We start from the raw sequence: 18,014 nt of genomic DNA on the forward strand, positions 1-18,014 counted from the left end.
ATTCGGAAACAGTATGTGTCTTTTTACTTCCGAATGTGTTCATTCGGGTTATATTTCCATACTTTGTCTTCCGATTGTATAGTTTGTAAATATTGTTCCTTTCTTTGTTGTTTAGACAAAGTCGAGAAAGGAGGAAGAAAGTGACAGCTAGTGCTAGGAGGGAAAGGAGCGCCAAAGATAATTCAAGTGCTCAACAAAGCTTACAAGAACAAAGCAGTCAACAAGGAGTGCAACCAAGTGCTGAACAAAGTGTAGAACAACAAGGCAGTGAACAAGGGGTGCAACCAAGTGTTGAACAAGCCGCTCAACAAAGTGCAGAACCAACTGCTCCACAAGTTACACCCCACCATGAAATTGAACCAGTTGATCCAGTGCCAAGATTAGAAGAAGAAGGACAACCAAGTGGTACCCAAAAAGCCAAAAAAGGAAAAGATGGTGTAAAGAAGGATATTGCTAAGAAAGCATCACATCTTGTCCCTCAGCACTTGAAGAAGAAGGGTATTCCAGCAGGCACAATCCTTGGGCTACCGGGATGGAGGAAAATTGCTATTTGGATACAAAGACTCATGGGCCAGAGAAATATGAAACCGAGGTAATAAAATTACTATTTTTTATTAATGTATTGTCTATGTGTTATATCGTAATATTTGTATTAAGTATTTTTTTATGTACTTTAATAGGATCATCAAGATGCGGTCCGTCTACTCAAACCTACCGCCGCACCAACAAAAATGCTTGCGTGGCCTTTATCCGGTGAATGTGAAAGGTTCAAGACAATTGTTGCCAACTCGGGGTTAGCTAATGCCGCCGAGAATTCATTGTTGGAACATGATCGTGTGGCCATATCGGCGTTCGTGGAAGAATGTATCCTGAGACCGATACTTTCCATATGCCGTTTGGGGAGATGACGATTACCCGGATGATGTTGTGCAGATTCTTAACCTTCCCGACCAAGGCACAGCTGTGAAGTTTAACTACACAAAGCAGTTAAGTTGGGACAACTTTATGCTCTAACTAAAAAGTGCTTAGGTTGGGATGAAGAGACAACAACAGCAGAGTTTAGGAGGCATGCAAGTTACAGAACAAGACAGATCAACATTACAGCTTTGATGAATATGTTTCGAGGCACCTTGGAGAAGGAAAAGAATGGAACGTTAACTGATGAGCAAGTGAACCACGCTGCCACCGCATATCTCCTTTGTGTATTGGGATGTGTCATATTCCCCAATACTTCTGGCAACGCGATCGACGCCAACCTTATACAACTTTTGGATCCTCTCCATGAAGTCGGTGACTATTCTTGGGGCACGGCATGCCTAGCATTCTTGATGGAAGAGTTGAGAAAGGCTTCGAGGCTAGGAACCTGCCAAGTTGCCGGGAATGTGGCTCTATTGCAGGTTTTTTCTTTAACTCTATAACTCACTCTATAGTTATTCAGTAGACAATACATATGATGCATATCCATAACTCCAAATGACGCATATTCGGTAGGAAATTATCCATCTCTTTTCCCGAATGTTGGTTATTCGGTGGTTAGGTACTTACTTTTTGTTTTCCGATTATATAATCGGAAATATTCTTTTGATATTAGAACCGAATATACAGGCCAGAAAAGCTATAGGTTACTGAACTCCAAATGACGCATATTCGGTAGGAAATCCATCTCTATTTCCGAATGTTTGGTATTCGTGGTTAGGTACTTACTTGTTTTCCGATTATATACAATCGGAAATATTCTTTTGATATTAGAACCGAATATACAGGCCAGAAAAAATATAGGTTACTGAACTCCAAATGACGCATATTCGTTAGGAAATGATCCATATTTCCGAATGTTTGGTATTCGGTGGATAGTATTCAGTTTTAGTTCCGATTATATATAATCGGAAATAAAGTTTGGAATTACTACCGAATATACACAATCTATTTACTAAAACTTGGTTTCTTATGTATATAGGCATGGATCTATGACCACTTCCCTATCCTGAAGTTGGCCGGAGAGAACCCGGGGTGGTGCAAAGGTACTCCTAGAGGAACAAAGTATATATTTGAAGACAACCGTTCTAGGACAAAAGAGCAGCATTGATTCGCATGAGGGAGATTTTGGACCAATTGAAGGCCTCGGACGTATGCTTTGATCCATACAAGGAAGATCGATCCAGTGGGCATATAAATGTTCGGTCGGACTTGTCCTTTATTTTGGACCGTTGTGGCACCCCACAGGATATGTGATGTATAACCCCACTAGGGTGATGCGACAACACGGGTATATACAACACAACCTGTGGAGAAAATGGGGGATTACTACAAATTGGAGTTGGAGTTGTGCTCTTCTAGTGGTGATAATCTCACGATTGTTCACACAGGCCCACCTACTGTTCTTGATAACTGGGATAAGAGGAATGACTTCATTATCGACACTGGTACGAACCACCCGAGGTGATGAAAATTCTCCAGACTATATGAGTTGGTATAACAAGGTATCACATCCTTTGGTTATCCGTGAAATCAAATCCAACACTACTGCGCGGCGGGTTCAAGTTATAATTGTATCATCAAAGACAAACCAGCTGGTTATGATAGACTGGTGCGTGTTCTTATATTTTTGTTCATTTTATATTATTCCTATAAATCTTAGGTAATTACCGTTTGATGTTATGTCATTACGTATAAAAAACAGGTGAATAGGTTCAAGCGTGTTTCCAAAATGTTAACTGCATGCCTGAAGAGCGGAGATCCCATGCCAGCTGAGAAGATCAAAGAGGCTAGAGATCTAGTTGATAATATGGATAACGAAGATTATGCTGCCCAGTTTGGGGAGAAAGTCACGAAGAGGCATCAGCCCAAGGTGGCAGTATCAAAGACGGGTAAAAGAACTCGAGCTTCATCGAGCGCTGAAGCTGCTCCCAACTGAAGGTGCTCAAACCCGTGGTCGTGCAGGACTGGGAGGTAGTCACGGTCGTAAAGTAAAGAAGAGCAGATAAATGACAATGATTTTTGTTGTACATTCGGAAATTTGTTTGGGTAACTAAGTTAGACAAGTTCAAATGACAATGATTTGTGGTATATTCGGAAGTTTTGGTAACTAATTTAACTTCCGATTATTTCAAAGACAAAATTTGAAAGTATAAGTTTTTCCAAATTCTGATTTTTGGGCCATCGTACATTCGGAACTTTACAAAAAACTTATCCTCCGAATATTACAAGTTCAAAACAAACCACGCCATGGCTCCAGGTGGTTCCAAGGGCCAATATTGAAGGTTAGACAGCCCATATTCGGAAGTTTTGGTAACTAATTTAACTTCCGATTATTTCAAAGACAAAATTTGAAAAATATAAGTTTTTCCAAATTCTGATTTTTGGGCCATCGTACATTCGGAACTTTACAAAAAAATTATCCTCCGAATATCACAAGTTCAAAACAAACCACGCCATGGCTCCAGGTGGTTCCAAGGGCCAATATTGAAGGTTAGACAGCCCATATTCGGAATTTTTGGTAACTAATTTAACTTCCGATTATTTCAAAGACAAAATTTGAAAAGTATAAGTTTTTCCAAATTCTGATTTTTGGGCCATCGTACATTCGGAACTTTACAAAAAACCTATCCTCCGAATATTACAAGTTCAAAACAAACCACGCCATGGCTCCAGGTGGTTACAAGGGCCAATATTGAAGGTTAGACAACCCATATTCGGAAGTTTTGGTAACTAATTTAACTTTCGATTATTTCAAAGACAAAATTTGAAAAGTATAAGTTTTTCCAAATTCTGATTTTTAGGCCATCGTACATTCAGAACTTTACAAAAAACCTATCCTCCGAATATTACAAGTTCAAAACAAGCCACGCCATGGCTCCAGGTGGTTCCAAGGGCCAATATTGAAGGTTAGACAGCCCATATTCGGAAGTTTTGGTAACAAATTTAACTTCCGATTATTTCAAAGACAAAATTTGAAAAGTATAAGTTTTTCCAAATTCTGATTTTTGGGCCATCGTACATTCGGAACTTTACAAAAAACCTATCCTCCGAATATTACAAGTTCAAAACAAACCACGCCATGGCTCCAGGTGGTTCCAAGGGCCAATATTGAAGGTTAGACAACCCATATTCGGAAGTTTTGGTAACTAATTTAACTTTCGATTATTTCAAAGACAAAATTTGAAAAGTATAAGTTTTTCCAAATTCTGATTTTTGGGCCATCGTACATTCGGAACTTTACAAAAACATTATCCTCTGAATATTACAAGTTCAAAAAAAACTGTTTCCTGGAACCAAACAACACCATAATCGGAAAGAAAGTTGACTCATAACATAACCGAATATTACAATAGGTAGGTTGTTTAACAAAATAATCTACCGATTTCGTATAATCAGCTAGTTTTTATATTAATAATACTCCGATTACATCCATTACATAAAGTTCAAACGGCCTTAACCTTACAATTTCGTCAAAAGCACCTAAATCCATACTCCTAATTGACCATAAAAGTATTAAAACAGATCATAACTTCCAGTGACCATAGAAATTGTCCCTCTTGATTTTGTAGCATCCTTCATGTTCAAAACGTTTTCCGTAGAGGTCCACATACCGGCGATCCGCAAGATTTCTCTGAAATTACGAATGAGTAACAAGTTAGTACTAACTTTTGTTAATGTGAGTTGGAGTTACAGAGATACTTACTCGTTTTTCATACGTCCACCAAGGAAAAGCGTTCCTAACAAACCGTTCCTCATCTTCAAGTTTGTCAATCTCCTTATCGAGCGCATTCTTTCTCATCTTAATGTCATTGGATGATCTTCGAATTCGATTACCATCTAAGGCCTCAAATACCATTAAGATACGGTTCCATATCTGCTCTTCGAATTCCGATTTGTGGAGCTTGTGAACATGATCATGAGCAGTTACCACAACCCACGCTCTATAAATAACACAATCTTCTTCTTCGGCAAAAGAAATATCCATGTTTTTTTTTATGAAAATTAAAACCGAAGAGAGGAAAGAGTTTGGTGCAATTGGGGTGATATATATGAGTTTCTTCATATAGGTTTAGGGTCCAACGGCTCTTTTTGTTTTTCCCAAAAACTCCAACGGCTAATTTGACGAAAGTTGAATGTGGAGAAACCAATAATCGATAGGTATTGTATTTAGCATATCTACCGATTATGGTAGCTTTCAAAATTTGAATTTGGGGCAACTTATAATCGGTAGGTTTTGTAATATATTTAACTCCCGATTAACGCTGCATCCAAAACACGAACCAAGTGGTTATGGCTGGCTGTGTACACTCCCGATTAATGAACACAAATCATTCTAATACTGCACCGACTACAATCGGAAGTCTGGGAAATATTTTGTCTTCCGATTGCAATCGGAGGATAACAATGTTATCATATCCTCTGAATATATAAGGGTAATTTCGCCATTACGAATTACGCGAGATAAGGGCTGGCTACATTTTTCCTTTCGGTGACCTTTTTTGTTTTATTGTTGGCCCTTAAATCCTTTTGAGTGGCCCCTAAAAACGCGAGGTTTGATAGCGTTGTATAGTAACAATTAAACCATTTTATTTCTGGATTCGAAAGTGCATACAAAAATCGGTGGGCAGAAAATAAGGTGTATATGGAGTGTAATAATAGGAGGTGGATGCTAATAAGTCTCAAAAAATGAAACTGCGCGCTCCGTGTAGAGTGGTTTCTTTCTCTGCACAATAAACAAGGTAAAAGGCAGCCATTTCTCCTGTTTAACTAGATTCCTCCTAACCACAGTTAAAGACATCTCTCTCCCTCTCTTTCTATAAATAACTCCACTTGATTCTCTCATTCTCTCTAACTCTTCATCATATATTTTTGTTTGACCAGAAAAAACTCCATTAATTCATTCTCACTCTCATACTCTCACTCTCACCAGGAGCTAGCTACCTACTAATTAAGCTCAGTAGTCGAAGAAGGAAGGAGTCGTCGTGGTCTTGAACTAATAACCAGTACCGACATTGTTGTCAGTCTCTCTTCTGATCGAAAACAGAAAAGTAGGGAGAAAATTTTATTAAAGAAAGATTATCAATAAAGCTTCGAAATCAGCTCTAATGGTGGAAATGGCAGTCCCACTAAACCACGTGACTTTTCCTACAACTTAAAAAGATTCTTTCGCTCTATGAGAAAAAAACAATACTTCTTCCTCTCTTCTCTTCACATTATACTTACATTCCCTTATCACTTCCCCTCTTTGGAAATTTGAAAGGTTTGTATTGACGACTGATGATTACTTCTTGTGGTTCATTTTTTTTCTTCTTATTCTTTGAATTCAGTTTGTGATTCGAGCTTCCTTACTGTTAGCAGGTGTGAGGAGGAGTTGAGGATCATCATTAATAATGGCGGAAACAACAGAAACTATGAAGAGTAGTAATAAGAAGATACCAGAAGTGGAGAAGAAATTGAAAGAACAAACATTACCGTTTTATAAACTATTCTCATTTGCTGATAAATTTGATTGTTTAATAATGAGTATTGGTACATTAGGTGCTATTATTCATGGTTCAGCTATGCCAGTTTTCTTCTTATTATTTGGTCAAATGGTTAATGGATTTGGGAAAAATCAAAATGATTTGAATAAGTTAGTCGATGAAGTTTCAAGGGTATGTTGCTACTGATCTCTCTCTGAAATTAGTTTGATCAAATCAAATCTCCCAAATTCTTTAGATCTGATTGCCTGTCTTGGTTTTCTTGTTTATTGCAGTATTCGCTGTATTTCGTCTACTTCGGAATCGTTGTCTGTATGTCTTCTTATGCAGGTAAAGATTTCACTGTGAGAATTTTGTTCTTGTGAAACTCAGTACTAAATTTAGCTAAAAGTTGTGAATTCTGGCTAATATTATTGAAGATTCTTTTGTCTATTGGGGGATTTGATTTGAAATCAGAAAATTTAAGGCTGACCGGATTTATTGATAATGGTTGTGCCGGTGTTAGGTTAAGATATGCACGTGGTGTGTGACGTGTATGTATGTGACAAGTTTCTCGTTTTCTCTTTTTCCATTTTTTCATCTGTCAAACTCAACAGATTTTTGTCTAACCATATTCAAACACAAAAGTTAAAAGAAATAATTCATTATCTCATGATATTTTAACAGATTTAGGAATAGGAAGTAGTTGGTGTTAAAAAAAACTGTATACCGAAGTTCGGTTTAGGAGAGTCCGGTATGATTCTATCAAGCTCCATTATACTGGTTTTGATTTTTTTTTATTTTCTTTTGGTGGTGAATTTGTGATGATACAGAGATTGCTTGTTGGATGTATACCGGTGAGAGACAGGTGAGCACATTGAGAAAGAAGTATTTGGAAGCAGTATTGAAACAAGATGTTGGATTCTTCGATACTGATGCTAGAACAGGAGATATTGTGTTTAGTGTTTCTACTGATACTCTTCTTGTTCAAGATGCCATTAGTGAGAAGGTACAAAATCAATCATCTCGCACCCCTTTTCATTAGCAAGATAATTATTATGCTTTGGCGAGTTTTTGTAATTTTGTGATATTCATTTCATGTTTTACTCTGCGGAAAATGTCTTTAGACTCCATGTAAGACCCAATGCGGGGTGTTCTAGTTTAGGACCTGAAGCCTTGGGATAGGATAGGCGGGGAAATTAATTGTTGGTCTAGCCATCATCACTTATTAGTTGTTTTTTTATGTGTCTTAAGGAGTACAAAAGGCGAAAGAGGAGGTCACTATATCTTATGTCTGATAAGAACATAAAAAGATCAATCACTGGGTTCTAATAGTTATTGCTTTTCTTAATCAGGTTGGGAACTTCATTCACTATCTTTCAACATTTTTGGCGGGTTTAGTTGTGGGTTTCATTTCAGCATGGAAACTTGCTTTGCTCAGTGTGGCTGTAATTCCTGGCATTGCTTTCGCTGGTGGTTTATATGCTTACACTGTCACCGGACTAACCTCAAAGAGTCGTGAATCATATGCTAATGCCGGCATAATTGCAGAGCAGGTAAGTGTAGAAAGTTTATTGACAATTGATCACATCTTCTTATGTGTTGGTGATAGTTCCTTGTTGTTATCATTCACGGTTTGTGAAAAAACATATTGGAGATCCGATGGTGCTGATTCCTTTATTGCATTCTCAGGCTATCGCACAGGTCCGAACTGTTCATTCATATGTGGGTGAAAGCAAGGCCCTAAATTCATACTCAGATGCGATACAAAACACATTGAAGCTTGGATACAAGGCAGGAATGGCCAAAGGCCTTGGGATTGGATGTACCTATGGAATTGCATGCATGTCATGGGCGCTGGTGTTCTGGTATGCTGGAGTTTTCATCAGAAATGGTCAGACAGATGGAGGAAAGGCCTTCACAGCAATTTTCTCGGCTATCGTTGGTGGCATGTAAGAAAACGAACTTTAAAACCCTTAAAAACTATTAACATACTTTAGCTCATCTATACATAATATTTATAGTAATCCTCAATTGTTCTTCTTGTGGTACAGGAGCTTGGGTCAGTCATTTTCAAATCTTGGGGCATTTAGCAAGGGTAAAGCAGCAGGATACAAACTAATGGAGGTTATTAACCAAAAACCTACAATAGTTGAGGACCTTTCAGATGGAAAGTGTTTGGACGAGGTTAACGGAAATATTGAGTTTAAAGATGTAACCTTCAGCTATCCTTCACGGCCAGATGTCATCATCTTTCGAGATTTCTCGATTTTCTTCCCTGCAGGAAAGACTGTTGCTGTGGTTGGAGGTAGTGGATCGGGAAAGAGCACTGTTGTGTCTCTGATAGAAAGGTTCTATGATCCGAAGCAAGGTATGTGAGACATGTTCTTCATACAGGAATGAGCAACTCAAGCTCGATGATAGTAATGGTTGTGATAACCTTATGCATTCTCCCCATTTGTCTCTACAGGACAGGTCTTGATTGACAATGTGGATATAAAGACCCTTCAGTTGAAATGGTTAAGAAATCAGATTGGTTTGGTGAACCAAGAGCCAGCTCTTTTTGCAACCACCATACTAGAAAACATACTCTATGGAAAGCCTGATGCTACTATTGAAGAAGTCGAGGCAGCTACTTCTGCTGCCAATGCACACAGCTTCATCTCTCTGCTTCCCAATGGATACAATACACAAGTGAGTGTGAACCATGTTTCTAGAAAGTACTATCGACTCTTTCCTGTTTCAAATAGTTTTTTTGTCCAGCATTTGCAGCGGGTTTCAATCTTCTTATTAAACTAGTTGTATGATTCGAAAGTGTAGTAAGTATGGGGTAACCCCTTCAATATTCAATTCTTTACTTAACAAGTTAACATGAATTATTTCTAAACCAGGTGGGAGAACGAGGTCTCCAACTCTCTGGTGGTCAGAAACAAAGAATTGCCATTGCTAGAGCCATGTTGAAGAACCCAAAAATTCTCCTCCTTGATGAGGCTACTAGTGCTCTTGATGCAGGTTCAGAGACCATGGTTCAAGAGGCTCTAGACCGGCTTATGGTTGGGAGAACAACAATTGTTGTTGCCCATCGCCTTAGCACCATAAGAAATGTTGACAGCATTGCTGTGCTCCAGCAAGGCCAAGTTGTGGAGACTGGTACTCACGAAGAACTTATATCCAAGGTTGGAGCTTATGCATCCCTTATCCGATTCCAGGAAATGGTGAGGAATCCAGAGCCTTCAGACCACCGTTCACGTTCAACGCGTCTAAGCAGTTCTCTCTCTACCAAGTCTCTAAGCCTCCGTTCTGGTAGTTTAAGGAACTTGAGCTATCAATACAGCACTGGAGCTGATGGAAGGATAGAGATGATCTCCCATGCTGACAATAACCGTAACCGCCCAGCCCCAAAGAACTACTTCTTCCGTCTTCTTAAATTGAATGCACCTGAATGGCCATATTCAATAATGGGAGCAGTTGGATCGGTGTTATCAGGTTTTATAGGTCCAACCTTTGCTATCGTGATGAGTAACATGATCGATGTATTCTATTACAAAGATCTTGCTGCGATGGAGAAAAAGACCAAGGAATTCGTATTCATTTACATAGGGTGTGGTCTTTATGCTGTAGTTGCTTATCTTACACAACATTATTTCTTCAGTATCATGGGAGAGAATCTCACAACTAGAGTAAGAAGGATGATGCTCGCAGGTACCACAGCTGAAAATATCAATCTTAGAATTTTCTCGGTTTCTTTATTAGTTCCTTGCATTTTTGGTTCACCTGATAGTTTCAGTTATTAAAGTATTTTTCCTGTTTTCTCTATTTTTTATAGCAATCTTAAGGAATGAAGTTGGATGGTTCGATGAGGAAGAAAATAATTCAAGCCTTGTTGCAGCTCGTCTTGCCACAGACGCTGTTGATGTGAAGTCGGCAATTGCTGAAAGGATCTCAGTCATACTACAAAACATGACTTCGCTTCTTACGTCATTTATAGTAGCTTTCATAATTGAATGGAGGGTCTCACTCCTTATTCTAGCTACCTTCCCACTTCTCGTCCTTGCAAATTTCGCTCAGGTAACCTTTCTATCTCCACATTTCAAGCTTAGTCCTATAAGATGGTTTCGATTAAAAGTTTTCATTCCCACTGGCCATCACCATATTCAAAATATTGATATACTAATTGAGGCCAATTTAATCAAAGTATTTGAAACATTTCAAGATGAATTGTTTATTTTTTATGTATAAACAGCTGTGTCAGATGCAGGCGTATTATTTGGATCTTTAGAACCTGTACACAATTCTCAAACAATAGTAATCTACATACGAACAAACCAAAAACAAAACAAAAATATATAAAGAATTCAGTACACGTGCTTTCTCCAAGTTCAATGAGTTAGTCCCTTTTGTAACTATTAAAAATAGAAAAAGAGAAAAGAAATAAGATTCTTAAGTCTCATTCATTCATCGTTATCTGTTTCTCAACTTCACAGTTTGTCTGGTATTATTCATTTCTGTTCTTCTTTTACTACTATACTATATTTATTACTCAAACTGAAGTTACCCATTTTTACTGTTGATTTTCCTCTTACTACTATATTCATTACTCAAAATGAAGTTACCCATTTTTACTGTTGATTTTCCTCTGTCAAGCCATGTTGGTTTTCACTGACAAAAAATTTCAGTAGATAAGAAATTGGGTACTACAATCACATTTTCGGTCACACACATAATCACTTTCATCAGTACATCAACTTTTACTTGAGCATACAGTTTTAGTAGGAGAGATTCTCCCTCGTGAATTATTTTCTTGGTTTGGTCTCTGCAAATATTTTCTGTATGTTCATAAATTATGGTGTCAGTCATGAGAGCTTTGGTACTGTGGCAAAGACTAAATATTTGCCTGCCCTACGTGCTCAAGTAACGCATTCCCATATCTCTGTCGTTTTGTGTTTTGGTCCTATTGGGTTGGGTTACCTAATGTTCTGTCCCTGTCTGGTCCATAAGTGAGTGTACACTACTCTCTTTGGTCAATGGTCAACCTTAAAGTCAATATCATTGTTACTCTTTTTACAATATTTTGACTGATTGTAATTTAGAACCAAGTAATTTCTATTGCAATTAATTTTTTTGGTCATTACTGATATTTGGGTGATGTTATTTGCATCGTCCAGCAACTTTCTATGAAAGGGTTTGCCGGAGACACAGCCAAGGCACATGCAAAGACAAGCATGATTGCAGGAGAAGGTGTTAGCAACATCCGAACAGTAGCCGCCTTCAATGCACAAGACAAGATCCTCTCACTCTTTTGTCATGAACTTCGCGTTCCTCAAATCCAAAGCCTTCGTCGAAGTCAGTTTGCAGGATTTCTCTTTGGTCTTTCACAACTTGCACTCTACGGTTCTGAGGCATTAATTTTGTGGTACGGTTCCCACCTAGTGAGTCAAGGGGCATCAACTTTCTCAAGGGTCATCAAAGCTTTCATTGTCCTTGTCATTACTGCCAATTCAGTTGCAGAGACTGTTAGCCTTGCACCCGAGATTATTCGTGGTGGTGAAGCAATCAGTTCCGTTTTCTCAATCCTTGACCGGTCTACTAAAATTGAATCCGATGACTCAGAGGGTGAGCAAGTAGAAACCATTCGTGGAGATATTGAGCTACGACATGTCGATTTTGCCTACCCATCAAGACCTGAACAAATAGTATTTAAGGATCTCAACCTTAGAATCCGAGCTGGCCAGAGTGTCGCACTTGTTGGTGCAAGTGGCTCCGGAAAGAGTTCTGTGATCTCATTGATTGAACGATTCTACGATCCTTTGGCTGGTAAAGTGATGATTGATGGGAAAGACATTCGAAGGTTGAACCTAAAATCTCTTCGTCTTAAGATTGGATTGGTACAACAGGAACCAGCACTATTTGCAGCAAGCATTTTCGACAATATTGCATATGGTAAAGATGGTGCAACTGAAGCAGAAGTGATTGAAGCAGCTCGTGCAGCTAATGTTCATGGATTTGTAAGTGGGTTACCAGATGGATATAAAACTCCAGTAGGAGAGAGAGGAGTACAACTTTCAGGTGGACAAAAACAAAGAATTGCAATTGCTAGGGCTGTGCTAAAGGACCCAGCAGTATTACTTCTAGATGAAGCTACAAGTGCACTAGACGCAGAATCCGAATGTGTTCTTCAAGAGGCTTTAGAGAGGCTAATGAGGAGGCGAACAACAGTTGTCGTAGCCCATCGATTATCAACCATAAGAGGTGTTGATACCATATGTGTTGTTCAAGATGGACGAATTGTGGAACAAGGGAACCATTCAGATTTGATAACACGGCCTGAGGGTGCGTATTCTCGGCTTTTACAACTGCAACGCCACATTTGAAAATCAACAATTTTGAATGCGTTATCAGTTAATGTGAATTGTTCGGCCTCTTGTACCGTTTAGTAGGGTGGATTTGTCATGTTTTATGAGAAAGGTCTAATAATTATAAACCTTTTCTTTCAATGTTTTTCTCTTTTTTTTCCCCCTTTTCTGATGGTTGTCGTCTTGTAGATATATGAGAAGATAAAAAAGTTGTTTCTGATTCAAGTCTTCATCTAATTTTTCCTAATTTGAAAGAGAAGCAAGTATATCTTAATAGATAGTTAGAGACATGAATGATTAAAAGTTGTACGTTGTGAAAGAAGTTCGTATGGGTATTGCTTCATTTCCTTGCTTCTTGTTTAAGTTAACTCTGTTTATCATAGAGAATTAAGAACCGTTCTTTGGATTGTTTTTAAAGTTTTTGTGCCTCACTGTACGAGGCCTCGTTTGTGTAACGACGGTTTTGAATCCTTCGATAAGGAACAAACAAGTAAAGAGTTTTGAACCATCTTCCATGATTGACAAGCAAAGAACTCCATATGTAAACATGTTAAACTTTACATATCATTCAACGAGTGTGTATTGCATAATTTGCATGTACAAGTAATAGGACCACTGTAAATATTGGTCCAGATTCAGATGCAATAACAGAATTCACCAGCTTTGATGAAATGATTAGGTTCACTGCAACTATAGCAAAAGAAGAAAGCAGCTTTTTTCACTTTCTTATTACTTGAGTTTTATTCCTTCATCAAAAGATAAGCTATTTTTATGAACTCATTATACTTTTACATCTCCAAAATGACTTCAATCATCAAAAATTTCAGTCCCCACACTTTCAGTTGGCCACCTGTAGATCTGAACCCAAAAAATCCCTTCATAAAAAAGTAACTATTTCAACTTTTCAGTTCTATTTTTTTTAAGTTTTGACGGTACTAGTTAAAGTAAGAGCAGAGTGAAGACATCACGATTCACGCAACAGAAAAGAGGTCGATTCATCATCAGATAAACTAGAGGACATGTATTTCTTGAACGGCCCTACCCATTTGCTGTGTGCACTGTCTAAATCATGATTTGGAGTTGGTATTTTGATTCATTTTTCTAATGAGAAAGCAAAAACATCAAAGTTTGTAGAGCATGTGAGGCATTGTGAAGTACATTATAGAGCGTCACATTTTCACATGTCCCTCAAAAGCTTACATACATCTCTTGCCAGGACTTTCCTTGACTCTTTCTATACAGATGTATAGTTGATCAGTTGTAAATTATCACTCAAACAAAACCATTGTAGGGACCAAGTTTTGAAGTTTCTTTTTAGAGAAGGAAAGAGTCTAGATAAATTAGAGAATAAGGTTATCACTTATCAACTTGTAGCACTGATATGTGAAGATGAATAAGGGTGTAGACATTTTTGGAAGAAGTGCAGTTGGGTAGTCCATTGTTATGGGTCCCAATTCAACATTGCTAGGTGTGGTTGATTGTATTTATACATGGTTTACGTCCACAAACAAATTTAAGATTACTATGCAGTGCGTAGTGTTGTGTTAGATGCTTGGAACATGGAGAGTGCGAGAGACAAGGGCCGGTCATTGTGAAGCGTCAAAATCTGGTTGTTTGATTGTCAAGAGGAGGACTTGACATTGAATGATCAGACAAATGAGATGTTTACTGCTACAATACTATTTTGTTGTTAGTTCATCATACTTGAGGCCAATCCCACTACAGGAAATATTGGTTAATCAGGCATTTAATTTCTTCATTTCATCTGTTTCCTATGCCCCTGTATTCATTGCATGAAATAGTAGAACGTTTGTATGCTTTGTATTCATTGCACGAAATAGTAGAACATTTGTACCTTCTTTTGGGCCCGACCCATACATATTTGGACCCTAGATTCAGAAGACTTTTTATAAGCACCTCAAGAATCTAAGGTGGTACCAAATCCGCATCCACCCATCTATTTGCTCACCCATAAACACTGGTATTTAGTACCCACCGACCTGAGTTTCTTTCTTGGATGATTCCGACATGAATGCAATTTACAAGAAAACATGCTGTAAATTATGCACTTATCACGTAAATAATTCAGTATAGCTTCTATATATATTTTACATAGATATATCGAGTATCAAGATTCCATCGCCCCATAAAGTCGTAGAATAATTGGTAAAGGTCCGTATGAGAAGCATGTTGCACAAATGACACCTTCAGGGAATAGTCTCCTGATATGCACTAAAAACTTTTCTTTTATGTAATAATATCAATTTTGCAATAGTTATTTCATTTGGTTATCTTTAATGTCAGAGCAAATGCTCGGTTGAACCTAAAGATGTTGGCATATCAAGTATATAGTCTTATTTTAGTTGCCAAAACTATTTATTGATCTGTAATATACTAAAGTCAGCTTTAGACTAGATTAGATTAGGAAGCAGAGTTTTAGGATTCACTTAATAAACCCATGAAGACTGTCTGTTGAATATTACACGATGACATCATTTGAAGACACCAAAGGTTAGAACGACGATTGATTTTCCTTTCAAGACTCTTTTCCCTTTTATCTGTCTATCTATCACAGCAAAGTTAAAGACTTTAGTAGTGAATGAATTGCACAAAGGTTCTTGATATATACTATTACTAGAAATGGGCCAAGTCTAGAGATATTTCTTGATCCAAGCTTCTTAAATTCAGACTTATAGATCAATAAAACAAAATCAGTGAGATGTGAAAACTTGAGTTATATTGAGTTCGCGAACTCAATTTATGTAGTTTTCTACTGACAACTTTCTTGCTCACTAGGCGAACTGACAATTTGAGTTCGTAAACCTAAATTCCAGAAAAGTATTACTTATAACTTCTATATTAAATTCGCGAATTTAACATAGTGATCTCGCGAACCTAACGTGAGAAAGTTTTCCGTGTAGGGTTTTTTTTAACATAACTTCACGAACCTAAGTTACATGATTTCTTCCAATAGGATTTTGGTAACTTGATTTCGCGAACCTAACATTCTCAGTTTGTGAATCTAAGTTAATTAGATTTTCTCCTGATGTGTTTTTCACAATTGAGTTTGCAAACCTAAAGATTTTTTTTCACGCTTCAACCAAACTTGTTTTTGGTAAGTTTTCACATTTTATTTATTTATTTTTAAGGAAAATGTTTTACACGCTTACGTATTGCTAATCTTAGTTTGAAAGTTTTCTTTTTCCAAAATTTGATTAAACTTGAGATGTAAGTTTGAATTACGATTTGGGAAGATGCAACTTCGTATTCACACGCTTACATATTGCTAATCTTTCAAAATGGTAATTACTTGACGCTAAATTATCAGTACTTCAAACAACGAAAAAACCCTTAATACAAGTTAAGATTTAACTAAAAAAACAAACTTTCTGTATCCACGGGAAAAACTTAAACTTACCAATATTGAGATTTACTTAGGTTGCAAAAAATTCATTGCTTACATCTGAAGTAACCTAGCCTTGAGCGATTATTTTATACTGGAAACATCCTGCAACACAAAATCTCAATCCTATACACGTTGTGTATCCTGTTGTAAAGTTTGTCCTCCATCACCGAAGGTTTTTCAAGAACAAAGGGTGAGACTTTGAAGATTTCATTTGGGATTCCTGAAACATGGGTAGTACTACCATCTTGATAGTTTCATAATATGTATCCAAAAATTTAATAAAACTTCAATCTCAATTGCCTAGAACACCTATGTATTGAATCCAGATTTGAAGATTCTACGGATTTCATCTATGACTTTTTCTAAGATTGATAAAAATTCCCTTGCACCTACAACCACTTTGAGATGACACTAGTAAATCCTTGCACACTCGTCTATTAGTGGCTAGGAGTTTCTTTCCAATCCTTCTGAAAAACTTAGAACTTATTACGGCCTCCAAGCATATAAATTTGCATATCAGGGTATTATTAACATATACCATAGGTTTAGGTAAGTTAAGGGAAATTACCTCTGCCACTTTGTTCTACCATTTTTTAAATTTAACTAAGCAAAATGAATCAAGGCTTTTATTTTCAATACAAGACGTAATCCTAAATTAGATCTAGGTTAAACTAGATTACTAATGATCCATGATAACTAATCCAAAGATTGTCAAGTGTACTGAAACTTGCACAAGATATTTTACTATCTCTTTAAATTTAACCAAAGTAATGGTGCTTGAAAAAGCGGGGTATAACAACCACACCCAATAATTCGTTCGTAAATCTGTATAAACTAAACTCTAACTTAATTCCGAGAGCACCAACTTAAAAGCGAGACTCAATCAAGAATTAAATCAAAGAGTTTATATCTCTCTCTCAATATAATCAGCAAATCAAACAGATAGAAATCTGCGAGCCTGATTGATATGAGAAATAACTTGGACGATACCAAAGACCAATGCCCAAGTGTCAATCAAGTTTTATCCAATAAAAAGGTCGGATTTATCAACTAATTGAACTATGCACAACCTGTGATATTTCAATTATATAAAAATATAATGTGGAAAAGAAAGAACACAGACACCAGAAGTTTTGTTAACGAGGAAACCGCAAATGCAGAAAAACCCCGGGACCTAGTCCAGATTTAAACACCACACTCTATTAAAGCGATACAGACTCTAGCCTATTCAAGTTAACTTTGGACTGGAATGTACGTAGTTGATCCCTAACCAAGTATCATACCGATTAAGGTACAGTTGCGTTCCTCACGCCTCTAGAATCACGCCTGATTCTACGCACTTGATTCCCTTGGATGATCTCGTCCACAACTAAGAATTGCTACCACCAAAGTAGAAGACTTATAAATAAATATGTCTTCCAAAGATATGTCTATTCTTTATTTGGTTTTTGTTTCATTTTTGGATAAAATCAAAGGTGAACAGGAACCATCTTATAATCCGGTCTTATACTCCCGAACAGAGGCCTAGAAATATTAGTCACCTCACAATAACCCAACTGATTAACATGAAAAGTTATTGCGGAATCATAAGAGTCTGAGACGAAGAACTTTCATGATTACTTTTTATATTTTACCTATCAGAGATAAATCTCGAGTAAATATTAGAGAAGATAAAACTCAATACGATAGAACAAGTAAGATTAGAATACGCAACTATAGAGAAAATAGTTGGATCTGGCTTCATGAATCCCAATGAAGTCTTCAAGTTGTTAAGATATATTGGTTTTAGGAAAACCCTAGGTTAAAGGAGAATCGGCT

The 18,014-nt window shown here is 37.3% G+C and overlaps 1 protein-coding gene across 1 annotated transcript; it reads left to right on the plus strand.

Annotated features, from left to right (window-relative positions):
- Positions 1-5,778: 5,778 nt before the first annotated feature.
- Positions 5,779-13,078, plus strand: LOC113275985 (ABC transporter B family member 19). The gene is made up of 11 exons (XM_026525580.1): positions 5,779-6,238; positions 6,337-6,632; positions 6,734-6,788; positions 7,271-7,446; positions 7,793-7,993; positions 8,130-8,389; positions 8,492-8,808; positions 8,908-9,131; positions 9,329-10,139; positions 10,264-10,505; positions 11,603-13,078. Exons 2-11 carry the CDS (start codon positions 6,369-6,371, stop codon positions 12,806-12,808), a joined length of 3,756 nt encoding a protein of 1,251 aa, XP_026381365.1. The 5' UTR covers positions 5,779-6,238; positions 6,337-6,368; the 3' UTR covers positions 12,809-13,078.
- Positions 13,079-18,014: the final 4,936 nt, after the last annotated feature.

The sequence above is a fragment of the Papaver somniferum genome, chromosome 4, assembly GCF_003573695.1.
Source record: "Papaver somniferum cultivar HN1 chromosome 4, ASM357369v1, whole genome shotgun sequence".
NCBI classification, from domain to species: domain Eukaryota; kingdom Viridiplantae; phylum Streptophyta; class Magnoliopsida; order Ranunculales; family Papaveraceae; genus Papaver; species Papaver somniferum.